Source organism: Myotis brandtii, unplaced genomic scaffold (genome assembly GCF_000412655.1).
Source record: "Myotis brandtii unplaced genomic scaffold, ASM41265v1 scaffold657, whole genome shotgun sequence".
In the NCBI taxonomy this organism is placed as follows: Eukaryota; Metazoa; Chordata; class Mammalia; order Chiroptera; family Vespertilionidae; genus Myotis; species Myotis brandtii.
The window spans coordinates 3708856-3726237 of NW_005370552.1; the positions used below are offsets into that span (position 1 = coordinate 3708856).

General features: G+C 36.7%; 1 protein-coding gene across 1 annotated transcript in view; it reads right to left on the bottom strand.

Moving 5' to 3' along the window:
* The window catches only part of MAOB (monoamine oxidase B), a 39628-nt gene that overhangs the window by 21470 nt on the left and 776 nt on the right, over nucleotides 1-17382 (bottom strand). The window contains exons 2-3 of the mRNA XM_005880881.2: nucleotides 16675-16812; nucleotides 662-766 (exon numbers count right to left, since the gene is read on the bottom strand). Coding sequence (XP_005880943.1) covers nucleotides 662-766; nucleotides 16675-16812 — 243 coding nt within the window. The remainder of the gene's footprint in view (nucleotides 1-661; nucleotides 767-16674; nucleotides 16813-17382) is intronic.

A 17382-nucleotide genomic window follows, 5' to 3' on the forward strand; every position in this document is an offset into this window, starting at 1 on the left:
AGTATTAAAAACTCTAACTTAAAGAAGGAAAATGTAAGTTTTTCAAATCCCCCAATCGTGACTTTTGCTACAAATCCAATGCTGTCTGTGTAGCTTTTCTATTATTGATCTATACCACATGATCCATATTTAATTTATGATAATACTTTCTGCACAGTAAATGAAGGCTATGTTGTAATCGGTTTGTTTCCAAATAGCAATTAGGAAGTTATTTATTTAAGGAGAACATTTATAAGTTCATCTCCTCAGTAAGGATTAGACAGCCATACCAAATCACATCTAAACCCGAGTTTCAGGTCAAGCTCTGTGTGTATTTTCTTGTGGGTTACTGGTTTGAACAGGGTAGTGACTCAAATACCTGGAAGTCTTGTTTTGTTATGTTCTGAGGATTTTCTAGATTAGAAACATTATTCCAGGAAGGGAGAGTAATATATGATCTTCTCCCCTTTCACAAGTAATATACAAATAGCAATCTGTTGGGTATCTCATTCTTTAAGAGGTTAGAAACAAGTTCATGTTATTCATTTCACAAATCTTTACTGAGAGTTACTATGTGCTACACAATGTGCTAGGCATTGATGATATGTTGCATCTCCTTTCTTTTAAGGATTAAACTTATGAAAAATACAAATGTAATCACAGAAGCTCTGAAAAGCTTTACCTCTTGTCCCATGTCATCAATTGTCCGCCAAAGGTTGTTATGGTCTAGGTAGGTAATTGGATTCCACATGGGTGGTAATGGGCCCCTGAATTTGTATGATTTGCCCTGTGAGATATAAAATATTTTTAAAGGAAACATTGACTACAATGTAAAAGTAGTTAAATCTGCCAAGTAAAATGTCTGCAAGCAAAATCATGTTATCAATATGTGATACACACTCCTTATGGCCTTAGAACTCTACTTAACATTTTATCAAAGAGATTTCAAATAAAATTCTGTTAACTAAATAAATTTGAGCCAGATGTGAAAGAGATACATAAAAATGCAAATCAATGCCACTCACTTGATTTTTTTGTTTTAGAAACTTTTTTATAAAAATATTTAAATGTGTAATAGTTATTATTCTTTTAGTAGAATGAAATGATATTGTTAAAAATTCTGTTTCAATTCCTAATGTGGGAAATGGAAATAGAGTCCCATGAAGAAAAGCTACTTGAGGTTTTCAATAATTTCCAAGGATGTAAAAGTTTGAGAAGTGCTGGAATAGACCTGCAGAGGAAGGGCAGGATGACTTTCAAGAGGCCAACAGAACTGATTCAAATGGGCTCTGAAACTTGGTAGTTGTGTGACTATAGGTGAGTTGCTCAACATCTGTTGGTCTCTTATCTTTAGATTTTGAATAATGATACCCATCTCACAGGGATATTGTAGAAATTAACTGAGATTATACAGGGCAAACAGGATTCACTAACTAAGTGGATGTTGCTGACAGTTCTGTGATCGTGATGAATGTTCTGTCATTTACGGAGCCACGACTTACCCATAAATCCATGGCCACATTTTTTATTAATTTCATTTGGATACATTCCTAGAATCAGAATTCCTACCATGAAGATTTATGTTTGACTTTTTAAAGCAGACTTGCTGAAAACAGCAACCAACTTGATCATCACATGGTCTTATTTTGTAGCCTGTGAGCTTCAGTGGGCCCAGTAAAAACATCTGAAATCTGCCTTCTGCATTCCCCACCTAACAAGTGGGGGAGCAACTCTCAGAAACAACCTGCTTTTCTCTTGACCTCTGTCCTCTGGAGGCAAAGAACTTACACCTGATTTCTGTCCCTTATGATTAGCCCCTTTGCCATCTTATCCTGATGCTGACCCTATCTCTCCGCCAGTAGAAACAGATGGCCTGGCCCTTCTTAGATCTGGCTCCTTGGTAGTAAGTAACCTTTCCCTACCGAGGAGTTTTTCCTCTGCTGTTCCTGGGAATCTTGCCTTTCTCACTGTGGGAAGCTGGGGTAGGCTGTGCAGCCCTCCAGAACTCAATGATTTTTACAACTATTGGCAAAGACTACATTTTGGCCATGAAGCTTTACTTTTTATCTATATTTCTAGTTTAGAAGAAAAGAAATGTAATCTTCTCCATGAAGGAGGCGGATGGGGAGTGCTGAAAACTCTACTTAGGCAAATAGCTTTCTTCTGTGCATGTGTTCACATTTCTAAGCACCTGGAACTGGCACTGACTCTGTCTTCTGATTGTACCATCACATGGGTGAAGCTGGAGGGAGGGGCAGACAACATGGCAATGTTTTTGGAACCTGCAAGCAGCACTGAAGTACATGAAAGGCCTGGAAATCCATGTAGGGAGAAATGGGGAAGATGGGGGTGGGACCTCATATGAGAGTAGGAATGTTTTCTCTTGGGAGGATTAGTGAGGAATTCCCAATCTTCTTTTTTCTCCATGATCCTCACCAATGATTCGTGAAAATGAAAAAATACAGCAATAGCTGTATTGTTGCAAACATACTCAGAATGAAAAGAGAAAATTAAGAGGAGAAAAATTGTAATCAAATGCAAAGCATACAAGGCAAAGCTCATTTTTACATTATAGATGTTAATTTTAAAATCCCATTAATGTTCATATGAAAGTTTGTGCCAGGAGCAAGACTGAATTTGCCATCTTAAAAATGTCTCCAAGTACCTTAAAAGCAACAACAAAACATCTCTTATTATATGTTTTTGAGTTATTTAGGAAAGAATCTTGGAGTTAGAATCCACATGATCTCCAAATTCCAATGCATTTTAAATGTCTAAATATTGAAATCTTCCCTTCCATGCATTTTAACATGCTTTGCCAGCTGAAATAGCTTACATATAATCTTAGAGAAAAGAGCACTTTAATCTCACTAAAAGAGATTAAAATCCTCCATAAATAATTTGCACAAAAGGCAGTTTTCTCAGCTCTAATATTCAGTTTAATTAATATATCTAATGTGGTTTTAAATAGACACAAGTATGAAATGCTTATTAAAATGTCCATCATTAAAGAGATGCAAAAATGCATGCTTGTATAGATATGTTATGGTTTTAAAAATTTTACTACAGAAGCACGATATTATGATAATATATAATTGGTCTTTGTCCCAGTTCCTGGCACAAGAGTTTCAAAATGTTTGGAATTCCTGAGTGATAGGGGTGAGAGGAGTGTCTTTTATTTTTTAGAACAAACCTCTTTCAACCCTTCCTGAATTTATGCTAATGAGGTGACTTTTTGTGGACCCCCAAATAGCCTCAGGATTGCCAGAGGAACCAATTATGTGATTAGAAGCTTGGCACTTCTAACCCATCCCTGGAGCTACAGGGAATGACGAGAGGGCTGGAGATTCATTTAATCACCAAATGGAGAATGATTTTCACCAATTATGCCTACATAATGAAACCTTCATAAAAACCCCTAAACAATGGAGTTCAGAGAGCTTCCTGGTTGGTGAACAAGAACCAATATGCCTGAAGTGTGGTGTACACAGTACATATATAAATACTCTCTGATATCATCATTACTGTCCATATACTGTTCTTTTCACAAAAGGTATTGCCAACCATAATTTAGAGCATTGGCTCAAGACACAGACTGATGTTTGATCTTAGGTAAATTACTTTACATCCCTGACACTTTCATCATGTTAAATGTGGGGAAAGGAACAGGGCTTAGATGAGGATTAAATGAGATAATATATAGAGAGAATGCTTATAAGAATGTTATTATTATTTTAATACATACCACAATGCCTCTTTACAAACACATCTTGAGCCTCCCATGAAAAGAGGCTCTCTAGGCCCTTTAAAGGAGGCAGAAGGTGCAAAGCCATCTGCCCTGACAACATCACTCAGCATGCTGGGATTTACCAACAGGAAAAGTATGCTCCAACTGTTCACCCCAGCATCTCCTTGTCAGGGAAGGTGCTCATCCAGTCACCTTCTCTATCAAGCCCTCTCTGAGTTTGCAGACCAGCACCCTAAACTCCAGCCTCAGAGAGCAACTCAGCGAATCCCAAACAACTGCACCATTTTTCTAGCCCAACTATAGCCTCTCTGGGTTCATAGGCTTCTCCAAAGTAGCAAACTACACGCCCAGGATCCATAATGAATTTACTGAATGCCCAAAGTGTTAACAGAGGCCTGTGACTCCAGAGTTAGTCTGCTATTCTCTACAGAGAGATTCTCACGAAATGCCAATTTATATCCTTGAATTTATCCAACACAACATGTACTAGTTAGTATTCTACTCTTCATGAAATAACTCAACCAGTTCTATAGTTGGCCTCTGATTACCAGTAATACTAACTTTTCACTGCATATATTGTTTGGAGAAAATGTTTACTTTCTCTAATGGTACAAAAATGATGATTCACTTAGACGAGCTGGATAATTCCTCCCAAAGAAATTCAATGCTTTGAAATAAGAACTCCACTTTGAAAGAAATCAAAGAAGACTTTATGCATAAATAGAAAGGTTTTCTTGGCCCCAAAGGGAGCTTCGCTACTATGAACATTGATCCCTTGTGGTAAAATTGTGTTTATTTAAAGAAGAGTCACTTGTTGAGGTGGTGAGAAAGGTGCTGGGCAGATCCCATTTAGAAGAACATTTTGTGGTCTAGTAGATAAATGACATAGCAGGATAAATCTGCATTGAGATCCAGATCAAGGAAAAGGCAAATCTGGCAAAAAGGCAACTTGTGAATTTTACATGTAAGATATCCTGGAGACACTTTAAGAAAATTCAAATTTTATCAACTGAACTAAGATGAAATGGATACCCCAGAGGCATCTGCTTACTTGAAACCATTATTTTTAGAAAGGAAGAGTTTTCAAAAAAAATCACTTAAGGGGTACTTTGGATTGATGCCCATATGCTTAAATTTTTTTAAGGACACCATTCCAAAGGAGAAATAAAGATTGTAATAGGCAAGCATCATATTTAACCATCTTCAACATTACCACTACCACCTCCCCCATCACCATCAATGTCATCATCTTCATCATAGCTAACACTTTCTGAACATTTGCTCTGTATCAGGGACTTTTTCAAAGATTTTACAAATTTAATTCATTCATCCTCCTCGACAACCGTATGAGAAAGATTTACTATTATGTTCATTTTTAATATTAAGAAATAAAGGCACTCCTTGGTTAAGAATTGCTCTTTGAATCACACAGCTAGTAATTTGTAAGTTGTTGGAAATTCAAATCTAGGCCCTCTGGGTTCTCACTCTATGATCCCAATCTCTATATTATTAAAAATGGACTGGTTGTTTTATCTTTTGACTTTCCCCTGTACATACACTTGATAATGTATTTTTCAAGAGTATGAGGAGCTTTAATATGATAATGGCAACAAGTTTTCCAGCTGCTGGAAGATATTACCAAAATACCATTGGGACAAAGGCTATTTCTTTCATAGTGAGGGGAGACAGTCTTTAAAATGTATTGTATAATAATTCATGGCTTCTCTTCAATTTATAAGCATTTACCTCTTTTTCCTTCTTGACATTATATTCAACTGTCTCACCTTTGCCATCTTCGAGTCTATATTTTATGTCCAGGAAGCCAGTTACTATACAAGTATTTTCTTTTTCTTTGATCTGTTTCATTTAGACTCATTCAAAATTAATCTATTAACTTAGAAGGTTCCTAAGATACCTCCAACACCATTCTTATTCATAGCTTCAATTTTAAAATTCTATTCAAGGATATTATTTCATATGATTGCTTTAAATCCCCAAATGTACATATATCAGTGTACGTAGAATGCTATGAGCTTCAGAGCTGGAGAACAGAGCAGGATCCCAAGGATACTGTTATCAACAATTAATAAAATGAAGCTATATAGCTAATTGTGATGACAACTTAAGGCTTCACAACATGTGCTACATTTCACTTTTATGAGAAGCTCTAGGATTCAATGAACTATATATTCTTAAAATAATAATAACATATGGCATTTTTATTTCAGCAGGTTTTTGATTAAATGCAGGAATGAAGAAAGATGATTGGTCCTTAATACAAAAAGATGTGTATTCTTCTTCTGTATCTGCTCAAAAGAAAGAGCAGAGTGATGTCTGGGGTGAATTGACATCTATGAAAAAGAAGAAATATACACATACTCATGTATTCAAGTGTGCACATGTACACAAGTATTTATTTACTCATGAGCAAACTTCTGTAGAATATTACTTTTAAAGCAAAAGTCAGATCATGTTACTTCTCTATTAAAACCTTCCAGTGGGTTCCCAGAGCAAAAGCCTATAGGCCCTGCCATCTAGTACCGGATGTTCCCTCTCTGACCTTCCGGTGTTGTGTTGGGACTTGCGCATACTGGCTCACAAGACCAATTGATTGTGCTCATCTCTTCTTAACTCTGCATTCAGTAATAATAAGTTGGTTGGTTGACATGAGCCATGGTGAAGTAGATGAGAGTTAGTTTTTTGGTGAAATGACACCTCTGTAGTGAGGTCCTACCTGACTACTTTATTTGAATTTGGATCCCACTCTCTCATACCTCCACCCGCCCCCCCCCCAATTTTCTATAGCAGTTAGGACCTTCTGGTAATTGTTTATTTTTTTTCAAATATGGCTGAAAAGATGTTTTGTTACACATTGCTTTCATGTATATGGGAGATTAAATAGATCTGGTTCAAACCCTTTGTAGACATGGGAACTGTAACAGATTTTGAAAGCCAAAGCTTTTTGCATAATTCAGTAACATGGTAGTTAGTGGAATAATAATTCCAAAATATATTTGAAAATCAACTCATATATCCATTAGATTGAGAGTATAAATTAAAAATTAACATTTTAAAATTTCAGGCAAAGTAATATATGAATGCTTGCTACATCTGAATTAACTTCATTTTAAGAAAATCCATATTTTATACCATTTTTAATTTTGCATTTATCATATTTCTTGATTGTGTCTGTTACTACAAGTGGAAAGCAATATAAAATCAAACACAGTCAATTCCAATTCTATCTTAGGTATATAAATATCTTATTAACATAATGTTTTATATTGATCACATGTTCAGATGATAACATTTTAGATATTCTGGATTAAATAAAATCTATTATTAAAATTAATCACCTGTTTCTTTTTTATTTTTCCATATGGTTGCTAGAAAAATTAAATTACAAATGTGGCACATGTTATATTTCTGTTGAACAGTGCTGTTTTAAATTTTAATGGGCATTCCCAGATTTCATGTATATGTCAAAGGGGGGAAATGAATGCATTTTGATACCCTGAACTTAGGTCATTTTGAGACTAGTAAACTCTGACACCCCCACTATCTCCTGACAACTCTATGAGAGAGCCAGCACTGCCACTTGGTAACTGGGAAGAAATGGTCTCAGTGAAGCTAAATAATAACCACTGCCCCGTATGCAGGAGCTAAAGGCATCAGAGTAGAGCTGAAGAGAAGGTAACACCACCAGAAAGGATATTCTTCTTTTCTCTTTTCTATTATCTGTTTACCCTGTTTGTCTGAGCATGTGAGTTTAGTTGTAGCCAGAATCTGATGTCTTAGCCTACTAATAATATAAGAAAAAAATAAAAGAAAAGACTGGATGGGTTGAGCATCCACATGTGAACCAGGAGGAGTTACAGTTTAGTGTAGAAGAAACCTATAAAAATATTTTTAGGGTGAGTTTATTGACCTGGTTCTCTTTGATAAGAATTTGTAAAGCTTTATCTTATCTGCTGTCCTGCAATTTAAATCCTTACTTGGTAGTAAGAGTCCTCAGAGCCTGTTAAAATAGTTTTTTTTTTTCTAAAGAAAACAGACTAGCCTTCCTATAAAAAAATTCTTAGTATCTTCAATGTATCATAGCAGCCTTGGTAAGAATAATGTTAATCAATGTCTTCCATGATCATTTTTCTCTTTAAAAATTCAAAGCACTAAGCAGGAAAGGTACAAATATCCTTCTTTTGCAAGTAAAGAAATCAGGGCACAAAAGCATAAATGACATGGCCAAGGTCGTACAAAAAAATCAAGGATGAAGCACGGGCACGAGCCAGAAGGGAAAAATTTTGCAGCTCAGTAATACCAGGATAAGAGCCTTTGAGGTTCTGTGTTTGAACAGCTGCTTCGGGATCCAGGCTGTCTAAACTCAAAGGGTCGAAGCTCAGTCACTAAGCCCGGCTGGAAGCAGTTTGGTTATTGTTAATAGATCTGTAATCAGGAGCCTGCTGCTCAGACAGGCGAGAATCACACAGATCTGCTGGAAACACTGGGCCTAATTTCCTCTCATAAATTCTCAAAAGTGAAGTCTGTATCTAATTATATTTTTTAATCTAAAAATGAGAGAAGCTTTCTATTAAAAAAATGGAGCAGTACTAAAAACTACAAAGAAGGCAACAAATTGCCTTCTATTTCACCAACCAAGTTTTAAAAAAAAGCTATAACATTTAGTGCATGACATTCCAGACCTCTTTTTTTTAAATAAATAGATTTTAATTGATTTCAGAGAGGAAGAGAGAGGGAGAGAGAGATAGAAACATCAATGATAAGAGAGAATCATGGATCAGCTGCCTCCTGCACGCCCCCTACTGGGGATTGAGCCCCCAACCCGGCCATGTGCCCTGACTGGGAATCGAACCTCCTGAGCCACACTGGCCAGGCATTCCAAACCTCTTTAAAGCATCTAGGAGATAGAAAGATGGATGGATGGATGGATGGATGGATGGATGGATGGATGATATGGATGGACAACTGAACAAATGGATGATTAAAAGAGAGATAAAGAAAACAGGAAGGAAGGAAGGAAGGAAGGAAGGAAGGGAGGGAGGGAGGGAAGAAGGAAGGAAGGAAGGAAGAGAGGGAGGGAGGGAGGGAGGGAGGGAGGAAGGAGAAAACAAATATCTGAGAATCAAATCATATTATATTTGCTCTTTTCAATGACCCATGAATGTCTTAATTTAATGGAAGAGACACGCTGAAGTGAAGAAGTGCTAAACTTAAAATGAAAAAGAGAAATATTTGTTCTTGTAAGAGCCCTGTAGCATAAAGTCAAAAGATCATAAAAATCACTAATATATTTGAGTCTTGTTTTTTAATTAGCTACAAGTTTGACTTTGGTATGGACTGATTCCATGCCATAAAAGAATATTTCAGTAGCACTTACCTTTCCTATACTTCTTCCCTCCTCACCTTCTATGCATTCTGATTTTATAGATTATATAATTTTACAACATGTAAAGTTTTTTAAAAATACATTCTGCAGTAAATTATGTATTATAATCATAATTCTTTGAGTTCTTTATGGTTAAATCTTTATTTAAATGCATTTAATGTTTAACATCAATTTCACCAAAGCTTATCTATTTTTTAGTTATTTTGACTCATCATTTGATAATGCCTTAATGTGGAGTGCTGCTATGACAAAATTTTAAATGGTGTGCCATTGGCTCCGTGGAAAGTATACAGGTGGCCAGAAAAGAGATGTCACATGATTGAAAGGTAGAGAAATTGGTAAAGCGCTGGCAAAACTGTTGCCTGGCAGACCAAGTACTTAACAACCTTGAAGCTCTAAGAGAAATTGTTGGAATATTGGTGACTGTTGGCTTTTACTTGTACTATGTTTGCTTTCAGCAATGGTATAGCCCTGGGATTGAGAAGCCAGGGTTAGAAACCTTAAGTTTCCTTTGCCATCAATTTAAAAATTTTATTATCTAGGCTGCTGTGTTTTTCTGGTTTAACTGTGGCATGGGAATCTTTACTTTTTAAATTTAATTTTATTCAATAATTTTCCCTATTTTTGTTCATTTTCTTTTATATTGAGAAGAGAATCTTTGATCCCACAGTCCAACACCAAATGTACCCCAAATTGTCTCAAATTCAATGATCTAGCCCAGTGCTTTGCATAGTAGTAACTTATATTAAATGCTCAATAAATATTGGATGATTTAAATAGGGTGTAGGTGTTTAACTAATAGTAACTGATTGGCAAAATATCCACTATATTACAGTTTTCTTATAATATAATGTTATATATCTATTTAAAAATGGTATCAATAAAGAATTTTAATGACACTAGAAAATATTTTGCATACGTAAAAAGCAGACATAATAACTTTCTTTATGCAAAAGTATAAAAATAGGAATCCAAGAATGTTAAATATAAAGAAAATAAGCTATATATGTATGTGTGTTTGTATGTGTATAATCTTGAAGTACAAATAACAGAAGATTATTCATCCTACTTCTAGACAGGTTTTTACAAAATGTAATCAGGAAAGTGATGTGGATACAGGGGCCAGTGGTATAACTAGTCAATTGCAGAATATTTTAAGGAGAGGAGCATCTTGAACTGGGCTTTTCTAAGATGTAAGAGTGTACGTTTGGCACGGAGGAAGGAAGGCTGGTGCTCAGAAGGAAATCACAGAAAGCCTCCCATCCAGGGAGAGTGAAAGCACTTGGAAGGTTCTAGATGTCTATACCAAAATATTGTTACCATCGTTACTATTTTCTGTTTGCAGCAGAAGTCAAGAGAAAGACCTGTGGCTCTGTGATCAACAGACACAGAATCATGTCTAAGCCTTTCCACAGGCTCCTGCTGCTTAGGGAGGGAGCGGCAAGATAGGCTGATACATTTTAGGCCACTTTGTACTTCCTGCCAATCCCTTGCTACTGCAAGCTGCTGAAGCTCTTTCCCTTATTAGTCACTTTCACTTGCTAAAGATGCAATTATTGTTCTCCACATTTTTGGGGATTGGCAGGAAGTACAAAGTGGCCTAACCTGTAATAGTTGCACAAGATTTAAGCTACAGGCCTGTTCCTTTACTGAATTTCACTCTTATAACTGAATTCTGTACATTCTTTACCTTCCACCTCTAGCATAATTTAAAATTATTTCTCTTACCCAATTTATTCACTTTTAGGTTTATCCCAGGTGTGTGTGTGTGTGTGTGTGTGTGTGTGTGTGTGTGTGTGTGTAGAGACTATTTTTACTTATTTTATCATAGTTTAAGTTCCAAATGGAAACTCTGGATACCTAGAATAAATTCATCTTATATCCCAAAGTATTTCTCCCAATCAGCCATTAAAGGCATAATTTTCAGCAACTTATTACATGCCAAAAATCTGCCTGTATTTTCTAAAGAATACAATGAGCACTTAGGTTTCCGGAATAACCTGACATAAGCTTCAGAATATTCACTAGACAAGTGGATTTCACTTGCTAAAGATGCAATTATTGTTCTCCACATTTTTGGGGAGAAAATCCCCCAATGGCAATAAGACATATTTGTTTCCAACAAATAAGAAATGGAATGGGTGGGAGTACAAAGAAGGTTCATGAAGCTCATCTCAGCTAGGGCAGACTCTTGGAGCCAGTGAGCTCTGTGTGGCATGTAGGAAGTTCATGTACAATGGGCAGCTGTTCCTGGGTGAAATACAAGCGTTTATCTAACCTGTTCCTGGAGACTCTGTCATCATGAGAGAAGCAAGTGCACCCTGTACTTTTGGATCCAGGCTTTGCTGGATTAATGGGATTGGAGAAGGAGATATTAAGAGCCTGAAGGATACTGGACGTTCTGATCTCCTGATTTCTGAGACATATTAAGGTCGTGCATGACAAGACATTATTCATTTGCCCAATGCAATGCTAATCTGAATATTCTATTTCTCAATATTTGGCTCCAATTGTGTTGCTGTTCCCCAGCACCAAGAGACAGTCTATCACTTGTGATCTCTTTCAGAAAATTCACTGAACTAGTCCTGTCAACAGAGAGCTAGTTCCCATCATTCTCTGAATTTATGTGCTTTTTGTGTACTTGCATTTTCAAAGGGATTTCAGAGTTCTCAAAAAACTGAGGGGATATGTCAAATGCTGCCTCCTCCCTCAGCAACAAGTGGGCAGTATATTTGAGAGATGTCTCCTCGTTCAGATGCCCCTTCACTCGTTGAGACTGACTGCGTACAACACAGAAGGGTCTTTGACAATAAGCTTGGCTTCTGTCGACTGAGAAGCACATTAAAACCAGAGCATCTTCTCAGTTTCTCCAGATAGCAGAAGTTTCGAAATTGTTATCAGTATGAAGTTGAACTCTTAATATTAAGTCATGATACATCTTTACATTACCAAACTCTTAACAGTTTAGCCTTCATGCCTAAAGCAGTTTCATGCGTACTTTGATTAGACTTTAGTTCCAAATTTCAGACTGATAAAAGCTTCTGAGACACAGAAACTTATTTGCCGATAGTCCAAACTGCACCAAACTTTAGAATTTTCTCCAACTCCTTAAAATAAAAACCCAGAAGTGCAAAAAAACAAACAACAAAACAACCACATATATGCACATACACAAACACGCACACAGTAGATGAAAGAGGAAGAAGTGTAGGTCCACATATAACAATGTTTCTTAAGAATTTTTTAGTTTTTGTCTTTTTCTTTTAATTATGATATAGTGTCTAAACAGGAACAGTTTTTTTACAAGTCACTTCCAAGGCATTTAAACAGCTGCCTTCTAAGCTATACTAGCAGAAATTATCATGACTATTTGTCAAACAGATTTAAAGCTTCAGTAGATGCTTAACAATAACTATTAAGCACAAATGGCTGCATCACTATTTTAGAAGTGAAAAAAACACCTTCTAAATTACACAGATTTGAGTTGAAGTGATAATTTTTCCCACTGATAATTAAATCCCAATATAGCTTGGTACCACATCTTTTATTCACCAACAAGGCTTTGGAAAACCACATTTTAGGAACATAAGATAGAGCTACAGTAGCACTAAAAATGAATGCCACTCAGTCGATATAAACATTTTTAACAAATAAGAGGCAGACTTATTTGTTAAGAATGCACATAACAGCACACCAGGAGGTTCCTATTATGGCGCTGGCATGAACACAAATACAGTGGCGCCTTGACTTACGAATTTAATTCGTTCTGAGACCGAGCTCGTTAAGGAGCTCGTTAACTCAAATTACTCTATCAACTCAATGCAAAAAATCGGCCGAGAGACAGCTGGTATCTCAAAAAACTCGTTAGTAGGGACACTCGTAAGTCAAGGTCCCACTGTACCAGGGAACCAGAGATACCAGAGTCATCATTTCTTGAGATAGACACCCTTCCTTTGTGTAGCTGTACTGTGAGCTGCTTGCTGTACCCTCTCCATTTTATGGGTAGCTTCATTTCATTACTTTCAATTCTGACCAGCATAACCAAGTTCCTTATCCTAATTTTATTAAGGCTGCACATAAAACTCTGTCTTCCATTTAAAAATCTAAAATATTCACAGGCTCTGGGTTAAGAAATACATGCAGATCTGTTGACAAAATAAGGCGCAAATAGAATACATATTTGCATATACCATAGTAGTTATTAAAACTTGTTATAGTAATGTCAAAATGTCAAAAGTACTGCCTACATGACAGAGGAGACAAATTTCTGAGCTACATTCTTTGCCAGGTAGTAGGAGATAGAATGTCATAGCTCTGGTCAATAATTCCATAAATGGATGTGGCCATCTGAGATGCTTTTTACAGGCTAAAAATGAGAACAATGAGCCCAGCTGGTGTGGCTAAGTGGTTGAGTGTCGACCTATGAACTAGGAGGTCATGATTTGATCCCAGGTCAGGGCACAGGCCTGGGTTGTGGGCTCCATCCCCAGTGTGGGGTGGGCAGGAGGCAGCTGATCCATGATTCTCTCATCATTGATGTTTCTATTTCCTTCTCCCTTCCTCTCTGAAATCATTAAAAAATATTTTTTTAAAAAGAGAACAATGATAAGTGAGCAAAGAAAGACATGGAGGCGGTGATAGTGGAGAACAAGTAATTATTTTGGGGAGGACTTCTCAGCTATAAGGACTTTATCAATACTTATCATGTAACCACTGGATATGACCATAAGGAAATCTAATTAGCACCTCTATCAAGATTTTTAAAAAATCTTTGTTTCATATCCTCATTAATGTTTTAATGATCTCATTAGTAAGAATTCATTACAATAAGTTACTATATCAAACATGTACACATATGCATGTACATATATATACAATATTTTTTAATATTTTATTGAAGAAACGAGAGATAGAAACATCAATGATGAGAGAGAATCATTGATCATTTGCCTCCTGCACACCCCCCACTGGGGATGGAGCCCACAACCCGGGCCTGTGCCCTTGACTGGAATCGAACCCAGGATCCTTCAGTCCACAGGCCCACGCTCTTATCCACTGAGCCAAACCAGCTAGGGCTGTATACAATATTTTTAACTTTATTTTTATTGTTAATACTATTGCATATGTTTCCATTCTCCCCCTTTGTCCGCCTCCACCAAACTCCTGTCCCCCCTTCCCTCTGGTCATCAGCACATTATTGTCTGTGTCTATAGGTTATGGACATTTTTAAAGTGCATTGATATTCCTCCTTTCCTCCAGCAGAGGTCAGAAAATAGCAATACAGGAATATGAAACATCTCTGAACCATGAGAATATTTTAGAGTGATTTTCCCTAGATAGGATTATAGAGGGTTTTATTTTAGTTTTTCTTTACCCACATTTTCTAATTACATTTTTACAATAAATATGCTTTACTTTTGTAATAATTAAAAGAAATAACATTTATTTTAAAATTTATAAAGATACTGCTTATTTGCTTGTGTTTTCGTAGCTGCACCCACATTATTTGATATAGTCTAAGAAAGCAGCCCATTTGGCCATCACTCTGTAAAAGTATTGTGTAAGATCATTTCCACAATTAACGACTGTAAGCGATCTCTTTCAAACAAGGAACGTAATATCAGCCATAAGATTACCAAAAAAACAAACATCCTGAGCATAGCTCCTGATTGCCAGGAACCCCTGCACAAACAAAGAGAGAAGAGTGAATATACTCTTTAGTCATCTATGTTGTCTGGAGAAAACGAAAAGAGATCCCCGTGTTCTGAGAGATAAGTCTCTGTAAGTCTTACATGTTAACAGCAGTTCTCAACCTGTGGGTCGCGACCCCTTTGGTGGTCGAACGACCCTTTCACAGGGGTCTCCTAAGACCATCCTGCATATCAGATATTTACATGACGATTCATAACAGTAGCAACATGACAGTGATGAAGTAGTAACGAAAAAAATTGTATGGTTGGGTCACAACATGAGGAACTGTATTTAAAGGGCCAGAAGGTTGAGAACCACTGTGTTAGGACAAGGAAGACAGAAGAAATCAGTCAATGTGATCTGTATTTAAAAGCAAGGAAGCCAGGGAAGGATGTTTACTAAGTGCTGCTAATTGATGTTCAACACATTGCACTGTCACCATGCTACATTTTCATTTTTAAACGATGTGTCTCTTTTTCTACTAGACACATGTAGGAACAAAGTGAAAAGGCTTATAAAACAAAATCTGAGTTCCACCAAAACATTTATGAATTAAGGAAATCTTACCCACATTATGCCAAATTAGATAGATTTTTCTTTCCAGTTTTATTAAATGATTCATAGTGTACAGTCTGTTATCTGTCCTTCTTGATATTAGCACTCACAAATAATATGTGTGTCAATGTATCAACATTGTTATATGAATCAAACTGACTTGCTAGTTACTTCTGTCTCCGTAGGGGATGACTTCTACCAGTGAGGACTATGCCTATACTGTTTACTTCCATCTGTGGAGGCAAGTGAGGAAGAGAGGAAAGACTGAAATTCAAAACCTCTGCCAGTTCTTCTGTGGGAGACCAGGGGACGGTGCCAGAGTAAGTGAATCTCGGCTTGTCAGAGAACATCAGTGACTTTTTGGAGCAAAGCAATGATGCTAGAAAACAAGGATCAGGGAGATGTGAGAAGAGTCTAAAGACGAGAAACATGGTGGGAGACTGGCATCTACAGAGAAATGTGGGCATAAGTCTAAGAACTTATTAGAGTGTCTAATATTCAATTCTAAGCTATTGGTGTTTCTGCAATTTAACGCCCCCGCCCCTGCCCCTAGCCCTGCATTTGCTCAAAATTTCAGTCGAGTCTGATGTACACAAATGCTCGGGGTAGTCTGAGGGGAATCACAACGAAGAGGTGAATTTCAACCCAGGTTGGCATAGAGCAAAAGGAAGAAAAGAGTCACAGGCCATGTGATATGGATGAGCATAGGTGTCATGGAGGCCGGAACCATAAACCACAATGATCATGAGAATGTAAGACTCAGTAAACTCACAGAAATCTCAAGGGGATCAATGGAGCTTCCCCACAAAAAGAAATGGAATTTGGGACTTCAATCACTTTTCTATAAATCTTAAAAGAAGAATAACTTTAGCTGTTAAATTAGACACTGATAAAATTTCAAAATACTACCTTAGACATATTGCCAATACTTTTTATAATGTGAAGTCTAGGGCAGCATTTGTAAAACTGCACACAAGCTTTTGTATCACATGAAAGAGCCCAAGGTATTTGATAGATTAGCCACAAATGCTTTTTCTCTATTAGTGTCGTTAAACTTTTTACCAAATGGGCAATACTACTTGGTCAATTACCTTCCTGAATAGGCAGAGAATTCTCACTTACTCCCACTTTGATAACACTGAAAAATTCTCAGAGTGGTTGAAATACACTCATAAACTACATACCTTTGCAAATATTCTGGATTGCAAAAGTCTCTCTGAAAGAATGATCTTCAATTTGCATCAAGAAATAACCACAGAGTAGCTTTCAAATCCTTCAAAGGCTGGCCCAGGCTTACCTTTGTGTGGTGGATTAGACACTCCACTTCATTCACTTTGTAGGTCTCTATTCCTAGCTCCTTGGCTAATCTTAAGATACGATTCTGGGTTGGCCCAACATAGGATCCTCCAAGGTCCACATATTTAACCATTTGGTTCTGTTTTCCCAAGAAAAAAATAAAAATAGTTGTGAACATGTTATTACTAAGATGAAAAAGAGAGCCCTGAATTAAGCAAATTAGCATTTCATAGGTTATAGACATATCTGGTATATCCATGAAAAATTGGGTTCTATTCTCAACTCCATTCATGTAATTTAAGTTATTAAATCATTTTTTAATTTAAGCAACATTAATTGAACTTTGTATAGGCAACGAATTTCTGAACCTTATCATTCCGACAACATGGTTTGGTTTTCAGTGCCTTGGGTTTATAATCTCTGAATTGTTGGCGAGTTCTCAATACTTAGTACTTGAGGCTAATTTTGAGGCAGCTAATGCTAGAGGACAAACAAGAAAGAAAATAATCACTTCTTATGTTTTGAATTAGCTTCACATCCAATGACTAAGGATCAAACTCTGAACAAGAAGTGAATAGAAAAGTTCCCTGTGTTTGAACGTGTCAAATCATAACTGGGTACCTCCTGGTCAGCGACACCAGAGAAGGCCTTTTTTTCTGTTTTTGTTTGTTTTCTATTATTTGGCTCCCCCCCCAAAGAATATATATAT